This window comes from Coffea arabica, chromosome 2e (assembly GCF_036785885.1).
Source record: "Coffea arabica cultivar ET-39 chromosome 2e, Coffea Arabica ET-39 HiFi, whole genome shotgun sequence".
Classification (NCBI taxonomy): domain Eukaryota; kingdom Viridiplantae; phylum Streptophyta; class Magnoliopsida; order Gentianales; family Rubiaceae; genus Coffea; species Coffea arabica.
The window spans coordinates 29,103,194-29,130,790 of record NC_092313.1 but is presented as its reverse complement, the minus strand read 5'-3'; the positions used below and the strand labels follow the sequence as shown (position 1 = coordinate 29,130,790).

Genomic DNA, 27,597 nt, shown 5'->3' with positions numbered 1-27,597 from the left:
GGCCCACAAATTAGCCCACCGAATAGATGGGCCTTGACCCTCTAGCCCAAACCAAAAGCCCTAAAAAATAAGTCACTAATCTACTTGTCAAACCCAAACAAATAAGTCCAAGTCAATCCAAATTTTATTAGTGAAACCCCACAAAATAAAACCCAACAAAACCTGCTAACCTTTGATTATGCATCAAATCTCAGCATTAATCTATCCAGAAATCACATAAAATATGTAAACAGAGGATTAAGCTTAAGAGGGTGAATTTAGTTTGATTTTTCCAGATTTTTGGGTCACAATGAAATTAGACAGAAAATGAGGGATTGAATTGCAACTTTTAGACATTTATTCACTCATGTTTCGCAGAGGCTTTCTTCTTCATTGCCAATATCAGTTAAGCAGTTTAGCTTTCTATTCGATTAGCAATAACAAAAATTTGGTTTCGATTTTGACCATCCCAACAAACAATGAAACTCATAACACTCTCCCTCATACATCAATTCGAATTCACATCGACCGGAAGCATAAGGAAAAGACACATCAAAATTCTCGAATGCAAGGAAGTGAACTGGCCGACTAGGCCAGTTTCTTCATGCGCAAATATGCAGACAAATGGTCTTTCAACCTGAGTTTTCAATTTAGGCATTTCGTCGAACAGCAAATGGGCATTAAAATTCCATCGAATTTTTGCTCAATTGGGGGGAAGCACCCAAGATTATCAGAAACACAAGAAATTACAGTCCAATCAATACATAAGTCATACGTATGCTAAAAACTTGAACAATCAGAGGGACCATTGCAAGAACAGAGCCACGGCAGACCTGTTCTGGGAACTTAAGCAGAACCGAATTTTTAAAGGGAAAAGACTGCTTACATGCTCTTGCTTGGTGAGAATCTGCAAACGATGACAGTGGTTCCAGCGGTGGTGGCGGCTCCAGTTCTTGGGCAGGTGGTTGGCCACTTGTCGACCACGCTGGAGAAAAAGGTTTGCGGCTACCTGGTGGCCGCTATGGAGGTTGCGCGAGTGACGGCGATGGCGGACAGCAGCAACGGCGGATGCGAACTGGTGACTTTTCAGACGAGTCTTCCCTTTCTGTTTTGCCCACACCTCGCCGAAGCACCATTCCTTTTCTCTGTTTTTCCTTCAGCTCTTGCCCCCAATTTTCAGATTTTTTCCTCGGCTCTTGCCGAAGGCTCCCTCTCTGTTTTTCTGCTTTTCTCGAAGCCCCCCCTCTTTTGCTTTGTTTTTGTTCTGTTTTTTCCTTCAGCTCTTAGCCCAGTCGAAACCTTCCTCTGTTTTCTTGCTTCTTAGCCTTTCCTTTTGTTGATTCCCCTAGACGAAAAACCTCCCCTGTTTCTCAGCTTGCCACTACTTCCCTCTGTTTTTTGAGCCCCCCAAAACTCCCTCTTGCCGTAGCTTTTCTCTCGGTTTTTGGCCTCACCCGATGAGGATGCTCACCTCGGCAATCCTTCATGCCCGAGATGAACTCACCTCGTCCTTCATCAGAGCTCATCCGCGTCTCGGGCATATCCCCTAAGCTCGGCTAAATCCCTAGTCTACCGGGTAGGTGACCTCGGCACCTCCACCTCAGCTGCACGCTGATGATGTCAGGACACCTGACATCACCCGGGATCAGTGTGCTTTATCTGAAAATCACTGTTGCACTTAATGGCTACTGTAAAGGACTCCCCGTCACCCTGTCCGGGCGGCTACAGTGTCAGAGTCAGGCCATCTGACAGGGAGCAGAGCCGTAATGGCAGGACATGGGTCCCACCGGCATAAGACCTCCGTCCTGCCTTCCACTCTCACTCTATAAATACCCCACACACTCCCAACAAGTAAGAGACACTGTTCATTCTCATATACTATTATCTTTCTCGTTCTCATACTAACTTAATCGTCGGAGTGATACCAGGGGAGAAGCCCCGCCATCCACTTCGGACACGAGGATACCCCTCACTTCATCTCAAAGAGGTCTGATTTAGGTCGGTCCATCTATCCACCAAAAATCACCTCTTCAATTGGCGCCGTCTGTGGGAAGCGAGATAGCTAAAAAAATGAGATCCACGCGCTCCAGAAGCGGAAGAGTTCCCTCAACTGGGGCTGGGCAGACCTCGGGAGCCCAGCAAGAGCACATCTCTGAAGAGCCAGGGTCCCAAAGGACCCAACCCCATAATGAGGACGCCATCGCCAAGATGGCCGAGTTCGTATCAGACAACCCTAACATTTTTGAGGAGCTAGGAAGGTACCTCAAAAGACAGGGGAAAGAAAAGGCCGAGTCTTCCAAGAGAAGGCCGACGAAGTCTCCTGAATTGCCCTCAGGAGAAGACTCCGACGAGGGGCGCCTCTCTCGGAGTACCTCCAGGCGCGCCTCCTCCAAGGCGACCTCTAAGATTGCCTCCATCTCCCGGGCATTTTCCCGAGGACTGCTAGGGAAACGCGCCGAGGATCCACCTCGGCGCCCCGGGGGCCTAGCTACTGACTACATGAGGGCTCCGCCCTTCACTGATGACATCAATGGGGAGATGGTGCCCCCAAACTTTAAGCTTCCAAATTTGCACACCTATGACGGCCGAGGTGACCCCGAGGATCACCTCCGCGCCTTCATCTCCGCATTCCGACTCTACTGCGTCCCCGACGCCGTGATCTGTCGGGCTTTCCCCATCTTCCTACACGGGACCGCCCGGAAGTGGTTCTGGAGTTTAGAACCAGGGAGCATTTCCTCCCTGGATGAGCTGATAGACCGGTTCATCCACCGCTTCGTGTCGTCTCGACCAATAACAAAGACTTCAGCTTACCTCTTGAACCTGCAACAGGGTCAGGGCGAGCCACTTCGCTCATACGCCCAAAGGTTCAACGAGGAGAATGTACAGATACCTGACCAGAACGAGCAGGTAACTATCGCTGCCTTCACCAACGGGTTAGTGGCAGGGATTTTCAACACAGAAATCCATCGGCAGTACCCCCGTACACTACGGGAGCTCTGGGAAAGAGTGGACCAGGGAATCCGAAGTGAAGATGTAAATCGCATGAAGCGAGAAGCCCAAGCATCTCGTACGGGGCAAGATCCCCGGAGGAGGAAAGACACTGGCCGAGGTGAACCAGGCCCAAGTGGCACTTCAAACCAACCCCGAGACCGCCGAAGTGTCTTCGACCGGATCGTGAAAGGCAGATCGTCCACCTCGGACGCCGAGCTGACGCCCCTCAATTCGAGCCGGACCCACGTCCTGGCTGTGATGAGGCAGAATCTCCTCGGCCGCAACCCTCCCGAAATTCCGGGGAGGAGAGATAAGAGGAACTCGAACCTCTACTGTGCCTACCACCGTGATGTAGGGCACGAGACTGAAGACTGCAATGACCTGAAGCAGGAAATCGAAAATATGATCCGGCAAGGATACCTGAAGCAATTCGTCCGCAAGGATGGAGGCTTCAACCGAAGCGTCTCCCACCGGGAGAACCGGGGCCCCCGCCGCGACGACCGACGGGACACGAACATTTATTGCCGAGGTCCCGAAGACCGTAGGGAGGACAAGCAGCCCCCACGCGATGGCTCACCGGGCTACGGCCCCAACATCGCTGGGGTGATCAACACCATCGCGGGAGGACCAACGGGAGGAGACAGCCAGAACCCCCGGAAGCGGACCTACCGCCAGGCCGATATGGAGGTGGCCGAGCCGAGCTCTCGGCTGTCCGAGGTCATCACCTACGGTCCCGCTGACCCCGTTCCTGCGGCCTCCAGCAATCACGAGGCTCTTGTGATTGAAGTCCTCACCAACAACTACGTAGTCAAAAAGGTCTACGTAGACCCCGGAAGCTCGGTAGACGTCCTGTACTACCGAACTTTCGAAAGTTTGAAGCTGACCAGGGAGCAACTCACTCCTGTCAGAACTCCTCTCGTGGGATTCGGGGGACACGTCGTCCACCCGGAGGGCATGTTGACCCTGATGGTAACAATCGGGCGTTATCCACGCTGCCGAACTGTGCCTGTCAGTTTTGCGGTGGTCAAAGCAGACTCCCCCTACAATATGCTGATAGGCCGGCCCACGCTCAATGCCTTGAGAGCCGTATACTCCACCTACCACCTGAGCTTTAAATTCCCAACATCTGCGGGGGTGGCCGAGGTAAGCAGCGATGTGGGCGCCGCCCGGGAGTGCTACCTCGCCACCATTCAAGCAGCAGTCACCCCCCGGCCCTCACCGAGGTCAGAAGAAAAGAGGCCAGCGGTCCTCTCCATAGACTGTATCGACCCTCAGAAGGCAGAAGAGCCCAACAGGCTGGAGCCCGGGGATGAGGTGGAACTGGTGGTCGTGGATGAAGCGAAACCTGACCAAGTGGTCCAGGTAGGAGCGGGACTCCCCCCACCCCTGAAAGAAGAAATGATCTCCCTGATCAAAGACCACCGAGACGTCTTCGCGTGGTCCGCGGATGAAGTGGTCGGAGTGCCACCCGAGCTCATGACTCACCAACTCAACGTTGACCCGCAGGCCCGACCTGTGCGACAGAAACGAAGGCACTTCGGCCCCGAACGTAGCCAAGCCATATCGGATGAGGTCGACAAGCTCTTGCCGGCCAAGATGATCCACGAGGTCCAATATCCCACCTGGCTGTCCAATCCAGTCATGGTAAAAAAGGACACCGGAGGATGGAGAATGTGTGTCGACTTCACCGACCTCAACAAGGCCTGCCCCAAAGATTGCTATCCTCTGCCAAGGATAGACGCCCTCGTCGACGCGGCGATGGGGTATGAAATCCTCTGCTTCCTAGATGCCTTCAAAGGGTATCATCAAATAGGAATGAGTGAGGAGGACCAAGAGAAAACGGCGTTCTACACCGACCGAGGTACTTATTGTTACACTACCATGCCCTTCGTGCTAAAGAACGCTGGGGCGACCTACCAAAGGCTGATCAACCGACTCTTCCAGAATCAGATCGGCCGCAATGTGGAGGCCTATGTGGATGACATCCTCGTTAAAAGCCTCGCCACTTCATCCTTTCTGTCAGACGTGAGGGAAGTCTTTGGTGTCCTGCGAGACTCGAGGATGAAGTTGAATCCCAAGAAGTGCGTCTTCAGCGTCACCTCGGGAAAATTCTTGGGGTATCTGGTTTCCCACCGGGGAATCGAGGCCAACCCCGACAAGGTGAAAGCCATTCAGGACATGTCCCCACCTCGGAACATCCGAGAAGTCCAACGGCTAAATGGACGCCTGGCCGCGCTGAATCGCTTCCTGTCCCAATCAGCTGAGAAAGCTCTGCCCTTCTTTAAGGTGCTCAAGAAGGCTGATCAGTTTGCCTGGACGGAAGAGTGCCAGGCTGCTTTCGACAAACTGAAGCAATACCTCCATCACCTACCCACTCTCGCTTCACCTCGGCCCGAGGAGAAGCTCTACCTCTACCTCTCCGCAGCCGAAGAGGCCGTCAGCGCTGTTCTTATCCGGGATGAGGGCACCCAAGTGCCAGTCTACTATGTCAGCCGAGCTCTCCGCGGACCGGAGACTCGATACACTCAGGTGGAAAAACTGGTGCTGGGGCTAGTCCACGCCGCTCGGCGGCTGAAGCCCTATTTCTTGGCTCATCCCATATCCGTCAGGACCGACCAGCCTCTCCGACAGATACTGGTTCGACCCGAGGCCTCCGGGCGCCTCACTAAATGGGCCGTCGAGTTAGGGGAGTACGACCTGTCTTATGAGCCGCGCACCGCCATAAAAGCTCAAGCCTTAGCCGACTTCTTGGCCGAGCTCACCTTCACGGAAGGTCCGGAGTCCACCTCCGCCTTTGCCGAGGTGTCCACCCCATCCCTGTGGACATTGTATGTGGATGGATCCTCTAATGGGGACGGCAGCGGAGCTGGACTGCTCCTGGAAGAACCTCAGGGAGAAGTGTGCTCTTACGCCCTCCGCTTTGGCTTCCCAGCCACCAATAATGAAGCCGAGTACGAGGCCTTAATTGCTGGACTCCAGCTGGCTCGCAGGCTCGGCGCCCAGCAAATCCACGTCCGCAGTGACTCCCAACTTGTTGTACGCCAAGTTCTTGGTGAATACGAGGCTAAGGATGAGACCATGCAACGGTACCTCTCCAAAGTTCACCAACTCACCGCGTATTTCGAGTCCTTCGAAATCCAAAGAATACCTCGGTCCCAGAATAAGCGAGCCGATGCCTTATCCCGGCTGGCTTCTACGTCATTCTCTGACCTCAACAAAACTGTCTTAATGGAAGTCCTGAGTGAACCAGGATACGTGGAAGAGGTGGCCTGCCCCGTGCAATCTGAAGAAACCTGGATGACCCCGTTCATCCTTTTCTTGAGTCACGGAGCCCTTCCAGAAGACCGAGCCGAGGCGAGAAAAATACAACGCAAGGCGGCTCGGTACGCTCTCCGCGATGGAAAGCTGTACAAACTCTCATACCTCGGCCCCTGGCTGAGGTGTGTCACTCCCGAGACGGGATGCCACGTCCTCCACGAGATCCATGAGGGCTTGTGCGGAGCTCACGTCGGCCACAGAATGCTAGCCAAGAAGGCTTTGCTTCTTGGATATTTCTGGCCTTCAGTTCGGCAAGACGCCCAGGACCTCGTTCTCGGCTGCCCTTCTTGCCAGGTCCACGCACCCGAACATCACCAGCCCGCAAACTTCATGGTTCCCATCACTTCACCCTGGCCATTCGAGCAATGGGGGACAGACATCATAGGTCCTTTCCCCAGAGCCGTCGGGGGTCATACCTTCCTGGTAACCGCGGTGGATTACTTCACCAAATGGGTTGAAGCCGAGCCTCTGAGGACCATCACCGGGCTGGCAATACAAAAATTCTTTTGAAAATGCATCGTCTGCCGCTTCGGCATACCTCAGGTGATCATCTCGGATAATGGGAGGCAATTTGCCGAGAACCCCTTTAAAACTTGGTGCACAAACCTTGGCATCAAACAACATTTCACTTCGGTAGGCCATCCCCAGGCCAACGGCCAAGCAGAAAACTTCAACCGAACTCTCTTGCACGGCCTCAAGACCCGACTACACCAAGTTGGAACATCCTGGGTCGAAGAACTCCCCAGTGTCCTGTGGTCTTATCGGACCACGCCAAGGTCAGCCACGCAAGAGACCCCATTCTCCTTAACCTACGGAGCCGAGGCTGTTATCCCTGCCGAGATCCTTACCCCTAGCCCTCGACTGGCAGCCTATGCCGCCGAGGTGAACGACGAAGAGAGACAGCTGAATCTCGACCTCGTCGATGAACGAAGGGACCTCGCCTCAGCCCGGATAGCCTCCTACAAGAACACGCTGGCACATTATTACAATGCCCGTGTCAGACACCGTAGATTCCAGCCTGGAGACTTGGTTCTGAGAAAAAACTCAGTCAGCCGAGCTGAACCGCAAGGGAAACTATGCCCAAAGTGGGAAGGCCCTTACCGAGTTGTGGAGTCTGACCTTAAGGGATATTGTAAACTGAGCTACCGAGATGGCTTACTAGTGCCGAGGTCTTGGCACTCCGAGAACCTCAAAATGTATTATGCTTGAATTTTTAATCAAGTTATGACTTCGGATCTTATGTTATTTTTCAACATCGGTTCTACGTTGTTAAAAAATAAAGGGGGACAAGCAAGGGACGAAATCAAAGCAAGAAATTAAAGAGCCGAGATGAGAAAATGGGCATTTCATTTAATGAAAGGAGAATGCATAAGAATACAAGACCAAGGTCAGGAGTGCTACTAAGCGTCTCCCACCTCAGGATCCTACTGAAATATCTACGAGCCTAGACCCTAGTCTCGGCTCCTTCCCCCGTCTCGGCCCCCTCTTGGCCAGTGGCCTCCCCGTCTTCTTCCCCGCCGGGGTGAACAGCTTCTCCTCCTCGCTCCTCGGCAGCCCCCTCGCCGATGTCATCCCCAGCCTCTTCTCCTCCTTCCTCCTCGAACGCTTCGTCGAGTTCAGACAGCCATTTGTTGAACTCGTCTTGGACCTCGGCCAGGTTCCTCCCGGCTCGGATGCCTTCGGCCATCCGATCGCACAGCTCCGTGGAGTCCTCGTTATAGTGAGCACTGTTCCTCAAGGACTCCAAAGCCTCGGAGGGCAGATGAGCTGCGTCCTGGTCTATGGCCGAAGTGAAGCCCAGCATGAAGGATGGCCTTGTCAGCTGGCCGAGATCCCCAATGAAGGTCTCGGACCTCCGGAAATCCTCGACGGCCGAGGTCCTCGCGCTATCAAGGGATTGTTCGTGATTCTTCTTCCCCTCCTCGGCCCTCTTCTGCTCTTCCTCAAGAGCGGACCTCAGACTGTTGGTTGTGATCTCGGCCTCCTCCCCTTTAGCCTCGGCCTCCTTGAGCTGTCTCTGAAGCTCGGACTTCTCAGATTCAGACACCACCAGCTTCTTCTTCAACTTGGCAACCTGATCTTGCAGCTTGCCGGTGTCCTGCTCCTCGAGCAACTCGCAGTACCGATGTGTCATCTCGGCCACAAAGGCTGTGTTGGAGGCCGTGGTCACCATAACGCTTTGGAGCATCTCGGCCGGGGTCAGCTTCCTTGTGAAGTCCAAGTCTCTTGGCAGAGTGGACTGCATCACCAGGTCTTGGGCGACCCGAGGATTCGAGCATCGGTCGTTGACCTTGAGCGACCAATCCGGACACCACTGCCCGCCGGAGTGAGACTTATCCTTCCCAGAAAATACTGGGGGGCTGTGGTACCGGTTCCAGAGCGAAGTCGCCGTCACCGCGTTGACCGGAGCTTTCAGCTGTTTGCCTCGGCCATGTTGAGGTGGAAGTGCCGTGGTCACCCCTAGTGGCACCCCTTCTGGTACCGAAGTGGACCCTGTGGCAGCAGCAGCCGAACTGCTCTGAGCTGCCGTGGTGGGGGTGGTCTCCTTTGCCGACGTCCTGGGAGGCTGCCCTTGCGTTTTCTTCTTGGGCGGGGGCGCCGATGTCTCGCCCGAACTCTTCCTCTTCGACCTCTTCGCCACTTCGGCACCTGAGCTCGACGTGATGATGTCGGACAATTTGGTCACTGCACAAAGAGCAAATATTATCATGTGCCTTAGCCGAAGTGAAATCAAAGCTATGAAAGAAAATTACAAGGTATCTTAAGTTTAGTGGAGGTGAAGGGAGTCTTGTCAGGAGGGATCAAAGCTCGGCTAATTCCCCCGTCAACCAGCACGGCTTCGGGGTAGTCCAGACTGTATATCCGAAGTCCCGACCCCATCAGCTTCTGGAAGTCCTCCTCCTTGGCATCCCCAACAGAGGGATCGGCCTTCGCTTTGATTGGCCTCCACCAAAAGCCCCTGGGGAAGTCCACTTCGGACACAAAGAAGTAGTCGCGCTTCCAATTCTTGATTGAGCTGGGAGCGCCGACCACCAACTTCAGAATGGCATTGTTCCGATTGCCAACATAAAACCATCCCTTGTCTGTCCCGTGCGCCTTGAGGGTATAGCTTCGGCGGAAGAGGTCGACAGAGGGAATCACCTCCTGATGTCGGCACAGCATCTCGAACCCCATAATGATGCGGATCGCATTCGGGGTGAGCTGGGTAATCCTCACGCCGAAGTGACGGAGCAGGTCCCTGAAGAACCTCGACGTAGGCATCCTTAGCCCGGCCTCCAACTGTTGGACATAGATGGCCACCATGCCAATAGGGGGCTTCTCGGCTGAGTCATCTGCCTCGGGCGGTATAATCTCATACCCCGACCGGAAGGGGTACTTGTTTATCACCCTCACAGCCCTATCTCTTCCGATGCGACTTCTAAACTTCGGCATCTTGCCGAAGTCGATGTTGGCTGTGTCCTTGGGAGCGACAGGCTCCAGTGCGTCCTCATCGTGTGGTATCTCGACACCGAACTCCTCATTATAGTCCACCTCGGAACCGCCCTCGCTCATCTCGGACGACTCTAACTCCGAGGCTGCCTCGCTGGTTCCCGCCTCGGTTGATCCCTCCTCAGAACTCGGGGTCGACCCTTCCGAGCTGGACGTCGTCGCTTCTTCCCCAGGATCCGGCCTCACCTCGGTCTGGTAGCTCGGAGTCACGGTCTCTTCATGGGTCTTAGCCGTTCTGGCCATGGGTGAAAGACGAGATAAGAAAGAAGAGGGATACTTACTATTGCCTACGGAATTGGACGAAGTTGATGGCCTCGGCTCTGATCTCGGCTCTGATCTCGGCTACTAGACTGATCTCGGCTACGCTCGTGAACTTTGCAGGTCTCAGATGAAAATGAAAGGTGTGAGAAGTGCGGTGAGGGGGACCCCCACTATTTATAGGGGTTTGGGGGGAATCCGAAGAGGCGGCAAGAATGCGAAAGGACGGCCACGTTCGAATTCAAAACGCCGTACCTCCCTCTCTCCTCATTAAGGCCCCGTCCTTTCAGCTGACACCCTCTGCACGAAACGTCCCACTGCTTCACGACGCGACGGTTACCAGTGACCACGTCCTATCACCTGACACGCCCACGTGTCACGTCCCCGCATCCTCCGGAGCAGTTTCGGGACTCCGGCTCTCTACGACTTCGGCACAAGGAAGCCTCGGAACCTCCCTAGCCCGGAGCTCCCGAGGCTTGGGGGGCTTATTGAGGATGCTCACCTCGGCAATCCTTCATGCCCGAGGTGAACTCACCTCGTCCTTCATCAGAGCTCATCCGCGTCTCGGGCATATCCCTAAGCTCGGCTAAATCCCTAGTCTACCGGGTAGGTGACCTCGGCACCTCCACCTCAGCTGCACGCTGATGATGTCAGGACACCTGACATCACCCGGGATCAGTGTGCTTTATCTGAAAAGCACTGTTGCACTTAATGGCTACTGCAAAGGACTCCCCGTCACCCTGTCCGGGCGGCTACAGTGTCAGAGTCAGGCCATCTGACAGGGAGCAGAGCCGTAATGGCAGGACATGGGTCCCACCGGCATAAGACCTCCGTCCTGCCTTCCACTCTCACTCTATAAATACCCCACACACTCCCAACAAGTAAGAGACACTGTTCATTCTCATATACTATTATCTTTCTCGTTCTCATACTAACTTAATCGTCGGAGTGATACCAGGGGAGAAGCCCCGCCATCCACTTCGGACACGAGGATACCCCTCACTTCATCTCAGAGAGGTCTGATTTAGGTCGGTCCATCTATCCACCAAAAATCACCTCTTCACCCGACAACTCTCTCCTCTTCTCCAGATTTTTCCCCTTAGCCGCCCTCCATTTCCTCTCTAATTGGCACCCTCTGTTTCTTTTGCTTCTTAGCCCCCTTTTTATTTGCCTTTCTCTGTTTTTGTTGTTTTGCCGTAAGCCTCAATCATTCTCCCTCCGTTTCTGTGCTGTCTTCTTTATCTCTTGTTTTTCTGTTTTTGCCTCCATGCCCGATAGCTCCCTTCTCTAATTGTCCTCCCCCTCATTGCTTGCGGCTCCTCTCTTTTTAAGGCACCTCTCCAAAGAAAAACTAAACCTAAGATGAAGGGCTAAGATTTAATCCTCTAAAAATAGGCTTATGTGCAAAAATAAAATAGGATAAAGTAAAACCCTAATATTGAAACAAATTAAACTAAAAATTAAATGATTTAATTAAATGATAAAATGACTTAAAATAAAAATAAAAATAAAATTGAAATTAATCAAACAAAAATAGAAATAATAGCAAACAAAAATCCTTAAAAATTTGGTGTCTACAGTTATTGCTCACTTTTATGGACTGGTTATGCTCGCTACTTTACTACTTTGATACGTGAACTTTTCAATAATGGTCAACTTGCTATTTGGAACCTCACTGGACTTTTAGCTCATTTCATGCCATTTATTTTTCTTACAGGGGGTACGAGCGAGGCGTGAGACTGGTACACGCTAGCATAGTCTAGTTTTTGGAAATTTGCGATTGTACCCGCACTAGTCGCTTAATTAGGGTTGAATGTATTGAGAACTTAAATCTTGTGATATATTTTGGATTGTACGAATGCTTTGAATAGAAATGAATGTACATGTACGTTCCAAGTTTGGGAACTGTTATTTCCTTTACTCTTGAGGTTTTAACTTATTTTATTTGAAGTGAATGAGTGAGTGAGTCCTGACGAGAGTTGGGCAGGCGGTCCGCTAAATCTTGGGGTACGACCTAGGGGGACATGGGGTCGTCACAGGTAGACCCACTTCTACTGACTGGGAGTTGGTTGTTTCAACTGATGGAGTACTACGGAATACAGTTGGCTCCCTAGTGGACTATCTAATTACCCGGGCATACACATTACGCCACCCTTGAAACCCATTACACCGATTTTGTAACCAGCATGGAAAAGTTATAAAATTATTTTTATTAAAAAACCACATACTCAACCATATATTACAAATTAACGAATTTAAATACCACACGTTCTGCTTCTGACATGCATAATAAAATCGGCCAAGATTTGCATCAGATTTCTCTACAATTTTAACTTCGCAATAATGCCCACAGCTACATTGCCGTAAGGGCAACTCATGATTTGCAATTGAAGACATGCTTCCAGTTGACGACCAGGCATCAAATCCTTGTCTTTCATGCATTTCTGATGAAGCGAAAGGGGTTGACGGCAACTCACTCTTTTTTGGGTACACTTCCGTTGCTTTTACCTTTGTCCACTCACAACTGCCAACACATTGATATTCGACATACCATCTAAGACTCTCCCAAAGCAACCGTATCGACGAGATTGGGCAAGCTATGTTTCTATGCCTGTATATAAATCAAGACATGACGGGTCGACATTTATGGAAATTTAGGCAGGAATTCTAATTTTCAGTAAAAATTCAACACACGAAAATTTAGTTAGGGATTCAAATTTTCAGTGAAAATTTCCCGTCTTAATGAAGTCCTGAAATAAGATTCATAAAGGTTTGTCAACTAGACCCAAATTCAAACATAATGAAAAATTTAAGCAAAAAAAGCCAAAAAAAAAACATAACGATTCATAGAATGAAAGCAACATTAAAGCCACACAATTAAAGCAACAAGTCTCCAATTTACATGACTTCATATCAAACGAGCAAAACCCACTATTAAAGCCATGAAAAATCTTAGATGGATCAACATAACGTGTAGTCAACACGTAGGCAATTCCAAACTGAAAATGATATCAATATCATTCTCTTCATCCACTTTCTCCTGCTCTCCACCTGTTTGAGTACCTTGGCCTTCTTTATCGTGGGACCCTTGGCCCACTCCAACCCATGGTGTCTATCAAAACATAAATAAAAGATAAAGCATACAAATATATGAAAAATATAAGTCAACACCTAACAATTTAATGCTTTAACTTCGTTGTACCTGCCCAAAATCACAGGTTGACTGTGACTACAATTCAAGCCCCCCTCGCACCCACGCAAGACTTAAATTGCCATGCAACCCGTCTTGTGACATGCCAATGGGGTGGGATAACTCATCGAATACATAGGTCTAAGGGGCAAGTTCGCTTGTTGTGCCCCTTCCATGACCTACAAAATCAGACATAAAATAAATTACGCTAGTTAATCTACTGAGATACGTAAGAAAAAGAATGAAGTGCTTAAAGATTATCATCTTACACATAGTTCCCGCACTTGTTATGGGCATGCTTCTCTTTTGTTCTCTTCTTTTGGTCTCCCTTTCCTCTGGTTACTTGGGGATCACCAATCCCAACTACATGACGATGAGAGGATGATCTAGCGTCTGACCTTTGCTCAAGCAATAAAGTTCTCATGTTAGTTGTCTCTCTTTGGATGACGTCCAGCAAGTGCTCATAGCCATTGGATGTCTTTGATGCGTAGAAACACATTGTGTTGCATGCACTTGCCAAACGGGCATATCATGCCATCTCATTGACATTTGTCACTTCCGACTGCATGCTAGATGCATCATTGGCTCTGTATCTTGCTTCCCTGGTCCATCCCCACATTATACAACTTGGAGGAATTTTTTGCATTCTCTCTATGACCATGACCTTAAACATATGGCAACATGGTAATCCTAGCATCTCCATTTGTTCACACAAACACTGCACAACTTGTGACTCCCGATTGTATAGGACTCTCCATTGTCTATTTGAATAGGCATGAGCAATGAAGTGGATGCACTGAACTCCATCATCCATCACGTTGTACCTAAAATACACACCTTGGCTTTTCATCTCTTTCCTACCCTTCATAAATATGCACCTTGTGAAGATTTCTGTAGCATGCCACTCTAAGTTATGCATATCAGTAGCGGATAAGAGGGAGCTATGCTTTGTCTCCGCATCCAATCTCGCCTCCTTATGTCGAAGCCATGCCATAGCTAGGTCAAATGCCCTAATTGACTTAAATAGTCTCTGCTCTTTGTGTAGGTATATCTTTAAGATATCGTTCATCTTCTCTGAATGTTGTGTGCTCCTCATGCCACCAAAAAAGTTCCCTTAGAGATATGCTAATGCCCATCTTTTCCTCTTTTGGTAGATGTACTTAATCCAATCATGATTCTGGAGGTTGCATGTGGTGACTAAATTGGCCTGTTTTGTCTCATACTGGTCAATGGAGCAGTTTTTGTACATGTAATTTTTGAACCCTTCCCTAAACTCCTCATTAGCAATATTAGAAATGAGATTTCACTGTATATGCCATGAACAAAGGCAATGCTTTGCATTCGGGAAGCACTTCTTGATTGCTTTTCTCATCTGAGGCGCCCCATCCGTCACAACTGATAATGGTTGTTTGCCATCCATTGCCTCAAGGAAGTTGTTAAGGATCCATTCATAAGTTTCAACTTCCTTGTCAGGAACAGTAGAGCATGCAAAAACGGACGTGCAAAAATGATTATTAATGCCACACATCACAACCAGTGGATGCACATATCTATTTGTTTTGTAAGTACTATCAAAAACTATGACATCACCATAATATTTGTAGTCTTCCCTAGAGTGAGAATCCAACCAAAACAACCTTCCCAACCGGCCATCGTAGGTAACTATAAAGTTAAAGTACACTTCAGGGTCAGCATCCTTCTTTACAAATAGATATGCAACTGCACCCTCTGCATCCCCATCTGCAATTTCCTCCATCCGACCGGCATTCATTCTATTATATAGATCCTTCATAGTGAATGGGATGTTTTGATATCCACCACACTATAGAACAAATAGTTTCATAATTTGGCTGGTCTTCATGCCCACACGATGTAATGTGTGTGCTTGGGCATAGTCACACTTCAATAATTTCGTGGTAGTTGGGCATGCTAATTTGTGGGTATGGAGCCTCACAAAGTCGCTAACAACATATTTATCTTCCTCGGCTGCGTATCTTATCTTGAGAGTTGCTTGACAGTCAACTCTAGTATCTGGCTGAGGTTCTCTTCGTCTGTCCTCTCTATTGATGTATTTTGGATCTCTTCGACCTTCTCGACTGCATACCCATTGCCTATAATACACCCTTCCATTGTCATATACCAATTTGTAGCCCTTTCGAACACTGAAACCCGTTGCCCTAGCAAATAACAGATAGAAAGTCTCTACTTCTTCCATGGTGTCAAACATCATGGACATCACATCATTATCGTCCAGGGTTGCATGGTTGATGGATTCATCGTCACCTTGTTGATTGCCATTCTCACCCAGCTGCTCTCCTCAGATAGACAAGTCATCACCTTCAATGTGGTAGTATTCTAATGGTGGCACAGGGTTGGTATCCCATATCAAAAAATTTTGCTGATAATACTCAACGGGTCTCTTTCCTTTGGGATCATCTGCCTCCATTGCCTTTGGAATGTTGATCTCAAACCCTAAACCAAAATAAAAATAGTGATATTTTAGGTTGTGATGTCTTCTTAGTTGGAGCACATGCATGCTCAATGTTATCAGAAAACAAATTTTATGGTCATCCAAATAATTAATGGGCACTTTTTTCCCTACTTTTTTTGCCTATTATCACACTGCTTCAATCCTCCAAAACCCAAGTAAGCCCAATATTATTTTATATATCACAGAAAATAACGAAATAATATACCTACTACTAGAATTTATTCCATGTACTTAGTCAGCTTCAAATTCTAAATTCTCTGGCTCATGTTACATACAAGAATTAGAAAATGCATACAAAAAAATTAAAAGCAACTAAGCACGCTATTATTTTATATATCGTGCAAAATTGGACTTAACTTAACCCATTGCTCTAGTTTTCAAAATATACTACTAACTTCTTGTAATTAGCTTCAAATACTAAATTAAAAAAAAAACTCAGCACTCTGTTACATAAAATAAAGCATGGATGCACAAAAAAAAGACATTTGCTTGTTACCTTTCTTTAGACTGTTCCACGATACGTCCAGCAATTCCGTTGCCCCCCACACTTGCCTTCTTCCTAGTAACAACTACAATTTATAACGAGGATTCAATTTCACTGCACCTAGTTGTTGGGCTTTTTTTACTCTTTCATTAACTCATGGTCTTTAATAATTTATTTACTACCAACTTTAATATAGACAAGTAACCAATTCTGGCACGAAATCCCTACTTATCCCATTTTGGGACAATCATTTATTTCAGATTTTTCTTCACACATAAATTTTCATCTTTTTGCCCTTTGACCGAATTTATTTATCATTCATTCACATTTACTTTATCGTGCATACTTTCGAAAGGAGTGTATATCTCAATTCATAACTTTTGATGATTACAAAACAATTGGATGTCACTAATATTCTTTGAAGAGATTATGTCAGGATTTGGAACAAAAACAAGGTCAAAGACTTGAAGCCAAAACAGGATCAAGTTTGGCAGATTACTGAAATAGCTGTCGGACGCACAAAAGGACCATATCGGACGGCCGACAACCATTGAGTAACTTCGGACGCATGAAGAACTCACACTCGGACGTCCGAAGATAATAAAGCCAAATCTTCTATGATCATTGACCTCGATCAGACACACAATACCTCAATACCGGACGTCCGAAAAACGTTGCAATGCTTCGGACGCAAAACATTGGAGCATCGGACGTCCGAAAGAAATGAAGAAGGATTTATGAGTTCACTTTCGGACGTTTACTGTGGAAGGACCGGACGTCTTACGAATCTCAAGAAATTGTCTTGAACTCAATGTCTTCGTTCGGACGTAGAAAATCAGAGTACCGGACATCCGACACTACCAATGGCTAGTTGACTCTCCAGCTGCCTTCTATCCGTTGACAGCATTTATTGAAGAATTTTTTGGTCTCCTATAAATAGAGATTAGTCAACTCTTCGAAAATGACTTTACACATTAAGACTACATCAGATCTTGAGTGATTCAAGTGTAAGAATACTCCAAAAAGAAAATTTGTACTATTAGTTGTGTAGTCTTCTTTTAGCTTTTCAAGTGTGACTCAATTTCTTCAATAGTGTAGGTTTGTGAGAGTTATCCGAGTGATTGTAAAACTTCCTTGCTTGATCGAGTGGGACTTGAGACAATGAGGAAGTGATCCTTCCTTTGTACACAAGAGATTGGTTGAAAGTTGCTCAACTTGAAGAAACTTGATATATATACAAAGTGATATTCAAACTTAGTCAAGTTTGAAACTCGGTCTGCCATTCCATCCCTTTATTTACTGTCTCACTATATATATATATTGCTTGCTTCTTTTACTCACAAATTACTTGTGCTAGTCCATCAATTGTTTCTTTGTGAGGTCCTTTAGAAAAAGAAAGCAAATTCAATAAGGTGACTCATATTTTGGATAGTTTTTAAATAACCTAATTCACCCCCCTCTTAGGTTGTTTTCGATCCTTACAATTGGTATCAGAGTTTGGTCTCCAAGAGATTAAACTCAATCGACTTGGGAGTAAAAATGACAACCAACAATGCCATGTTCTTTGAGGGACAATCTGTCACCAGACCTCCTATGTTCAATGGGTCAAACTATGTGAGTTGGAAGGAGAGGATGATCATTTTCTTACAATCTATCGATATTGAGTTATGATTTATTGTTAATGAGGGTCCATATGATGCCTCTATTATTGATGATGATACTCATAGGTCGAGACCGAAAACAAGAAGTGAGTTGACTGCTGAAGATAGAACTCATCTTATTCTAAATGCTAAGACTATGAATGTATTATATAGTGCTTTAGATTCAAATGAGTCCATTAGAGTCAAAGGCTACAGATCTGCGAAAGAAATTTGAGATAAATTTAGAGAAATCCATGAAGGAAGTGAGAATGTGAGAGAGCAAAAGAAATCCATCCTGGTCACTAAGTATGAATCCTTTATGATGGAACCTCATGAAAACATTGACAAGATGTACTGCAGATTCAATGATCTTATCAAAGATTTAGAAGTGCTTGAGAAAAACTACTCTCTAGGTGAGAAAAACAGAAAAATTCTGAATGCCCTATCAAAGGATTGGGAGAGCAACGTGACCGCCATAGAGGAAGCTAAAGATCTGAATACCCTATCCATTGAATCTCTTATCAATTCTCTAACCTCTTATGAGATGAAACTAAAATCCAAGGTGCAGGGAGAAGAAGACACAAAGATGAGGAGGAGTATTGCTTTGAAAGTTTCACAAGATGAAGAGGATACTGCCTCGTTGGATGAAGAAGACCTGGAAGGCGATGACAGTGACATTGCACTCATCACAAGAGACTTCAAAAAAATACTCAACAAGAGAAGATTTAGAAAAGGTGGCCCAAGCAATTCCTTTCAGAATCAGTCCAACAACTTGAGAAATAAAGGGAAGCTAGAATTTAACAAAAAGCAAACTGATAAGTGTTTTGAATGCGGCCAACTTGAACATTATGCAAATGAGTGTCCAACAAAAAGGAAGAAGGAGAGGAAAGTAGAACGAAAGCCAAGGTTCAACAATTTTCAGATCACCTGGAATGACTGCAATTCATAAGGAGAAGTCAAAGAAGAAGAGAAATCTGCCCAAGTGGCATTCATGGCCATTGGTGATGAAGAGGTAACTACATGTAACTCTCTAACTGATAGTGACAGTGAATCTGATGATGATGTTAATTCATTTTTAGAAAAAATGTACAACAGTTTGAAAGATCCTATGTTAGAAACAAAGAACTAAAACAGAAGATTAGCTTTCTAATTCAAGACAATGCAAATCTTTATCGACAAAACAAAGACTTGAAAAATGAAAATGATAATCTGAAAAGGATTGAATTAGATTTGCATGCTAAATTCGAAAGAAAAATAAATTTCTGTGACATACTCAAAAATGAATAAAATTGTTTGAAAATAGAATGAATGATCTTGGTCAGTGGCTTCAACATCAGAAATAGAATTACCTTCAAAGGAATGATAAAAAATCTCATTTTAGTACTCATCAGAACAAGTTAAATTATCATGCAAATGATTTTACCATCCATAGGAGATGTCAAATCAGTTTTGTTAAATCTGTTCATTTGAATGATCCATCAACTATGTGCAGTTTTTGTTGTCAATTCGGTCACATGAATAACAACTGTTATGTTAAGAAAAATATAAGAAATGGTATGAGATGTATGTGGATAGTTAAGCATAATGCTAACTCTCACGGGCCCAAAGAGTAATGGGTACCAAATATTATCTTGTGGATTTCTGTATAGGTGAACTTGGTAAACATTATTAAAGAATCAAAGTGGTTCATAGATAGTGGATGCTCAAGACATATGACCGGTGATGCATCACAGTTCATCAAATTCAAACCAAAAGCAAGTGGAAAGGTTACTTTTGGAGATGATAATAAAGCCAAAACTGTTGGAATTGGTGATGTTGGTAAGAATGGTCAAACTTTTGTTCACAATGTCCTTTTAGTTGACAACCTGAGTTATAACTTGCTAAGTGTCAGTCAATTATGTGATAGGAATCTGTTTGTATTATTTAAAAAACATGAATGCCTTGTTCTTAACTGAAAATTCAACGTTGTTTTTAAAGGAAAAAGAGTTAATGACATTTATGTAGTTACTCTTGAGAAAGTTGATTCTTCCAACCTCAGTTGTCTCAAAGTAGCAAATGAGGATCTCTGGCTATGGCACAGAAGGCTTTGTCATTTCAATATGAATTTGCTAAAAGAGATTTCCAAAATGGATCTGGTTAGAGGGTTTCCAAAATTCAACTTTTGTAAAGACCGTATTTGTAATGCTTGCCAATTTGGAAAACAAGTCAAGGTATCTTTTAAACCCAAGAAGTGTGTTTCTACTTCAAAACCCTTAAAACTCTTACATCTTGATCTTTTTGGTCCTACTCAAACCACAAGTCTTGGTGGCAAAAGATTCTATTTTGTTGTTGTTGATGATTTTTCTAAATACACTTGGGTGATGTTTCTTGCACATAAAGATGATGCTTTCAAAAACTTTGTTTCTCTGTTTGTTAAGGTTCAGAATCTGATTGGTTTGAAAATCATAAAAATCCGAAGTGACAATGGAACAGAATTTTATTTTTGTGACTTTCCAGAATTTTGTGACAACAATGGGATCACACATGAATTTTCTATTGCTAGAGTTTCCCAGCAAAATGGAGTGGTTGAAAGGAAAAATAGAACTCTTCAAGAGGCTGCTAGAACCATGCTTGGTGAATGCAATTTACCAAAGTACTTTTGAATTGAAGCAATAAACACTGCCTGTTATACCATGAACAGAGTCCTTTTAAGATCAATTTTGAACAAAACTTCGTATGAACTGTTGTTTGATAAAAAAACCTGTTGTCGGTTATTTTAAAGTTTTTGGTTGCAAATGCTTCATTCTAAATATCAAGGAGCATCTTGGTAAGTTTGATAAAAAATCTGATGAGTGGATCTTCTTGGGATATTGTGAAAATAAGAGAGGGTTTAGAGTCTATAATCGTAGGACTCTGGTTATAGAGGAAGCTATACATATCACTTTCGATGAATCTAATGGTGACATTTCTATAAGTTGTGGTGAAAATGATGATGCAGGTGTTCAAGAAGAACTAAAGAAGCTGACAATCAGTAATCAAGGCACAGCTTTAATAGAAAATGATTCAAAGGAAAGTGAAAATCAAGACAGTCCAGCTGGGGATGACAACGACAAAGACACTACCACTCCTAATGATCTTCCAAGAGTCTGAAAATTTGTCCAAAACCATCCTAAGGAACTTATCATTGGTGATCTATCAGAAAAGGTTAGAACACGTTCCTCTTCTAGACAACTAATAGATAATTTTGCTTTGGTCTCATATTTTGAGCCCAAAAATGTTGTTGATACATTAAAAGATGAGAACTGGATTTTAGCCATGGAAGAGGAGTTAAATCAATTTGAAAGAAACAAAGTTTGGACTTTAGTTGTTAGACTACAAGATCATCCTATCATTGGCACTAAGTGGGTATTTAGAAACAAAATGAATGACAAAGGTGAGATAGTCAGAAATAAGGCCAGATTGGTAGCTAAGGGATATACTCAAGAAGAAGGAATAGATTTTGAAGAATCGTTTGCACCCGTAACTAGGTTAGAATCTATTAGGATGTTTTTGGATTTTGCATGTTTCAAGAATTTCAAATTATTTCAAATGAATGTTAAAAGTGCTTTCCTAAATGATTTTATAGATCAAGAAGTTTGTGTTGATCAACCTCCTGATTTTGAAAATAAAAATTATCCAAATCATGTTTTTAAACTCTCAAAAGCTTTATATGGTTTAAAACAAGCTCCAAGAGTATGGTATGAACGTTTGAGTGATTTTTTGATTGAAAATGGTTTTAAAAGAGGTATAGTGGATACTACTCTTTTCACTAAACAAAGTTCGCGTGATCTTCTGATTGTACAAATATATGTGGATGATATTATATTTGGTGCTACTAATGAGAGACTGTACAAGGACTTTTCCAAAATCATGCAAAAAGAATTTGAAATGAGCATGATAGGAGAATTAAATTTCTTCCTTGGACTCTAAGTGACACAAACTCAAGATGGAACGTTCATCAATCAAACCAAATACACCAAGGAACTGCTGAAAAGATTTGGAATGGAGAACTCAAAACAAGTTGGAACACCCATGTGCACATCTACCAAACTTGATAAAGATGAACAAGGTACCAAAGTTGATGAAAAGAAGTATAGAGGTATGATTGGTAGCTTGCTTTACTTAACAGCTAGTAGGCCTGATATCATGTTTGCTGTGTGCTTGTGTGCTGGTTTTCAGTCTTGTCCAAAGGAATTACATTTAAATGCGGTAAAAAGAATCCTTAGATACTTAAAAGAAACTTTGAATTTTGGCCTTTGGTATCCTAAGTGTCATGAACTTTCTTTGTGTGGATTCTCTGATGCTGATTTTGGTGGTTGTAGAGTAGATAGAAAAAGTACAACTGGAATATGTAATTTTCTTGAAAATTGCTTAGTATCCTGGTTTAGCAAGAAACAGAATGCCATTTCATTATCTACAACCGAAGCAGAATATGTTGCTGCTCGTGCTTGTTGTGTTCAATTGTTGTGGATGAAAAACACATTGAATGATTTTGGTTTAGTGTATAATTGTGTGCCTATGTTTTGTGATAGCACTAGTGCCATCAATTTGACAAAAAATCCCATTCAACATTCTAGGACTAAGCACATAGACATTAAGCATCACTTCATTCGCGATCTTGTCCACAAGGGTGAAATTTGTGTTCAATAGGTTTGTTCTAAAGATCAAATTGCTGATATCCTCACAAAAGCTCTTCCACTGGATCAATTTGAATATCTGAGAACAAAACTGGGCGTCTTAGAAAAAATTCTCTAAGTTTCTCTTTGGTCACTTCTTATCGGACGTCTGATAAGTTAGAACGGACGTCCGACAGTGTTCTTCATCCTTTTGTCTGAAGAGTTCTGGTTCGGACGATTGCGTTGGACGCGTCACTTCGTTCGGCCGTCCGACACTCAAAAATTGCTTCATATAAGGAAGCCACCTACCTCATTAAGTTCATTTACCTTCTTTGTCTCGGACGCAACTCTTCAGTTCTCTTTCAAAATTCAAAATTCAAATTACTCTCTTCTCTAATCAAGTTCCAAGAAATTGATTCAATCGACACCATTACACCCCTATTACCTGTCATCTAGACTTATTGACCTCTTCCAACTTCCAACTGCCTCATATTTCTCAAATTTGTATCTGAAACCCTAAACCTTCAAAACTGACTTCTTGTGGCTGGTTCGTGCATCAACATTAATTCATATTGCATTTTTCATCCATCTCATACACTCTGAACCACTCTCTACATCAATATCCAACTACACTATATCATGGTTAGATTTAGAGGTGGTTCTGTGGGGGTCGGACGTTCTTTTAGACTTAGGGATGAGGATTGTGGAACCCTCCACCAAAGTATCCAAAAAGAAAACTGCGAATCGGGGGGAAAGATGAAGCAAACTGCTCAAAGGAAACGAGATGCTCCAACTGTTGAGCCATCTGATGAGCAGATGGAAGAGCATCACTCGGAAGAAAATCTAGTGAGTAGGAATGCAGAAAAAATGGAGGAACCCACCCATGCTGAAGTGACTGTCACGAAATCACCTGGGAAAAGAAAAAGGTCTGCCCAAAAGGGAAGCACTGCTCAATCAAATGCAGAGAAAAATGTTGAGGTTCAGCACACCCCTGAGCCATCTACCAGAAAATCTCCACGGACAAGGTCTGAGGGTCAGAATATTGAGTTGTCTGCCAAGCAAACTGCAAAAAGGAAACGTTCTGGAAAGGAACCAGTGACTCAGCCTGCTAAGGAACCTTCTCCTCTGCCAAAATTCATTGATGATGAGGCCAGAGACAGATTTGAGTTGGTCTCACAAAAAGGATTCATCATTCAAAGGACCATTTTTCCTCCTGAATTTCGTAAGATTGACCTCGAACCTATCATTAAACTCTTTGAGTTCCAAAAATGGGTTCATCTTCTGTCCATCCCCAATACTTTTTACCCTGATATGCTCTATCTGTTCTTTGCAAATCTTAGAAAGGGTAATTCACACACTGAACTCATCTCTAGGGTCAACTCTGTAGACATTACGTTAACTCCTGACATTGTGAATTCCATTCTGAAAACAAATATTGAGGCTGGTTTTAAAGGAAAAGTTGTAAATTTCTTTTCATATGAGGAATATCCCCCTGCTTATCATCATTTTCACATTACTAAACTCATGACCTATTTTCAATCACATTTCAACACTCCTGCTGAGGCAAGTTTAGAAGATCTTAGCCCTCAGAATTTGATCATCTTTACCATCATTTTAAAGCTGTTGGTGCCCACTGATGGCCACAGAACTGATGCGAACAAAATGGAGCTTTATCTCTTTTACTGTTTTGTTAAAAAAGTCAGAATTGATTTTGGGTTTGTAATGTGCAAATTTCTGCTCAAGATTAGCACTGATAGTCGTAAGAAGCTATCTTATGAAAAATTTCTGACTCCTATCTTTACCCATTTTAAAATCCCTTTTACTGGAAAATTACCCAAAAATAGTGCCTCAACAGTTTTCTCACAAGCATATTTTGAAGGAAAAAATCTGAAATTTTTTTAGGACCATTGGTGTCATAAAGAGACTGTTGCAGAAACTAGGAGAAAGAATCTTCACGAAACCCCTGTCACTCCTAGGACTCCTCGTGATCAGTCCATGTATGTCTCTCCATTCACCATCCACCCTAGAAAATCAGCCAGCAAGTCACTCGTTTTCAATTCTGAGGTCATCTCCTTGCTTGAGAACCTCAAACAGCATGTTCTGCTCATTGAAGATGGTCTCATGATGACCATGTTCCCTTCCCAGCAGTCCATCTTTATTGAAAAAAGGAATCTCCTTGTGCCTCCAATCCCTGAATTCAATAAAAGTGCTCATCAAAAAGAGCCAAGATTTCAGCCCATAGGGCATACTCCTGGTACTGAAACCACTCCAGAGACACATGCTTCTAGCTCTCAACTCAAAAATAAAGGCAAGGCTCCTGTAACTGAGGAGTCAACTGAAGAAGATGATGAAGCGACTGAGGATGAAGACCAAGTGGATCCTGAGCAGTTTCGTCTAACCAGGAGAAGGCCTGGATCATCTAAAATTACCATCTAAGCACTACTAGGACATTGCACCTCATCATTAGGACAATAGTTCATCTTATGCATTGAAAGACTTTTGGTATGCTATGTATGGAGGATCATAATTCCTTTTTGGGTCTGTAAAACTGGTGTTATTTTGTTAACTGATGGATGTCTTTATCCTTTGCTATGAATGAATGTCTTTATCCTTTGCTGATTGGTTTTGCTGTTTGCTGATTGCTGATAATGTTGATATATTTTGTCTGATTGATAATTTCTATTGAATGTTGACAAATTTGGTTGGATCATCTATTGATCATATGGCTGTTTTATGATGACAAAAAAAGGAGTAAAATGGATATGGATCTTATAAATGAGGGGGAGTTGCGAATACTCTCGTCATGAAATCTATAAGGAAGGGGGAGTCGTTTTGAGGGGGAGTTGTGCAAGGGGGAGCTGCAATAAAAATTCTAAATTTATTTTTGCTCCATCCAATATTTTGTAATCATAAAAAAGGGGGAGATTGTATATCTCAGTTCATAACTTTTGATGATTACAAAATAATTGGATGTCACTAATATTCTTTGAAGAGATTATGTCAGGATTTGGAACAAAAATAAGGTCAAAGACTTGAAGCCAAAACAGGATCAAGTTTGGCAGATTACTGAAATAGCTGTCGGACGCACAAAAGGACCATATCGGACGGCCGACAACCATTGAGTAACTTCAAACGCATGAAGAACTCACACTCGGACGTCCGAAGATAATAAAGCCAAATTTTCTATGATCACTGATCTCGATCGAACACACAATACCTCCGTACCGGACGTCCGAAAAACGTTGCAATGCTTCGGATGCAAAACACTGGAGCATCGGACGTCCGAAAGAAATGAAGAAGGATTTACGAGTTCACTTTCGGACATTTACTGTGGAAGGACCGGACGTCCTATGAATCTCAAGAAATTGTCTTGAACTCACTGTTTTCGTTCGGACGCAGAAAATCAGAGTACCGGACGTCCGACACTACCAACGGTTAGTTGACTCTCCAATTGCCTTCTATCCGTTGACAGCATTTATTGAAGAATTTTTTGGTCTCCTATAAATAGAGATTAGTCAACTCTTCGAAAATGACTTTACACATTAAGGATACATCAGATCTTGAGTGATTCAAATGTAAGAATACTCCAAAAAGAAAATTTGTACTCTTAGTTGTGTAGTCTTCTTTTAGCTTTTCAAGTGTGACTCAATTTCTTCAATAGTGTAGGTTTGTGAGGGTTATCCGAGTGATTGTAAAACTTCCTTGCTTGATCGAGTGGGACTTGAGGCAATGAGGAAGTGATCCTTCCTTTGTACACAAGAGATTGGTTAAAAGTTGATCAACTTGAAGAAGCTTGATATATATACAAAGTGATATTCAAACTTAGTCAAGTTTGAAACTCGGTCTGCCATTCCATCCCTTTATTTACTGTCTTACTATATATATATATTGCTTGCTTCTTTTACTCACAAATTACTTGTGCTAGTCCATCAATTGTTTCTTTGTGTGGTCCTTTAGAAAAAGAAAGCAAGTTCAATAAGGTGACTCATATTTTGGATAGTTTTTAAATAACTTAATTCACCCCCCCTCTTAGGTTGTCTTCGATCCTTACAAGGAGACAGGAAGACTTTAAACTTTTTGAACAATACACAGTACAATTTTATTTATTACACCATTTAATCCCTGCTTTATAATCGGCATAATTATTTCCATACCCACTCCTCATCCCCATTTGAAAAATTCATTCATAATGCGTTTTGGTCTTGACATTACATTTCACCATTGTGCCATCTGCCAAATTTATTGCACTTCTAACTTACATTTACTCATACTCATGTATGTTTTTGGGTTGTGCAAAGCTATATATTTCTAGAGTTTTGTGCGATTACATTGATTTCAATTTTCAAAATTTAAATAATTAACTCAAATATGAGCACCACCTCATAATGTTTCCAAGATGCTTAACATACAATGAAACTAGGTTAATTTTTTTTCCCGGACACAATAAATTTTGTTTCACATCTACTCCTACTCTACATTAAGGGAAAGAGGTGGATCCAAGGGGGTTAATGGGGAATTCGGAGGGTGCTGAACGAACCACTACTAAACTAGACGGGTGCTTTGCACTTGATGGTGAAATTATAATTAGTATTATACTCCTAAATTAGCAATATTAAATTGGACACCAAAAACTCTCTAATTATAATTGGCATTGTACTCCTATAATTATGATTGTACAAGATATATGAAAATCACAATTCATTTAATAGCTTTGAAATCGGAATTGATATTGTAGATGAGTAATCACAAATATAATTGAAAATTTTGTTTTAAAAACAAAACTAAATTTGTCGGTGCCTAATTATAAACATAATTAACATAGAGGACTTGAATATATGTTTGAGGGAGAACATAAATTGTTCTTTTCAATATGAGCCAAAATTAGATATGACTAATGATAATCGTAATTGACATAGTGAACTTGAAATCGGAAGAGAGATTGGATATGTTCAATACATGCGTTAAGGTGAGATGTTGTCACTCAATCAGAAGTTGAGATTAAAATCGATGATAAGTAACAAATATAAGTTTAATTTCGTTTACAATAGAGATCAAACAATTGTAATAGTCTTAATTAAATTGGAATTGAACAACTGCTATTGCAAGGTGTAAATTAAACTATG

The 27,597-nt window shown here is 43.9% G+C and overlaps 1 protein-coding gene across 1 annotated transcript; it reads right to left on the bottom strand.

The window, feature by feature from the left end:
• Positions 1-14,528: 14,528 nt before the first annotated feature.
• LOC140036209 (protein FAR1-RELATED SEQUENCE 5-like) lies at positions 14,529-15,461 on the bottom strand. The gene is made up of 2 exons (XM_072077522.1): positions 15,180-15,461; positions 14,529-15,047 (listed from the first exon to the last, which is right to left on the bottom strand). The coding sequence occupies exons 1-2, from the start codon at positions 15,459-15,461 to the stop codon at positions 14,529-14,531; spliced, it is 801 nt and encodes a 266-aa protein (XP_071933623.1).
• Positions 15,462-27,597: the final 12,136 nt, after the last annotated feature.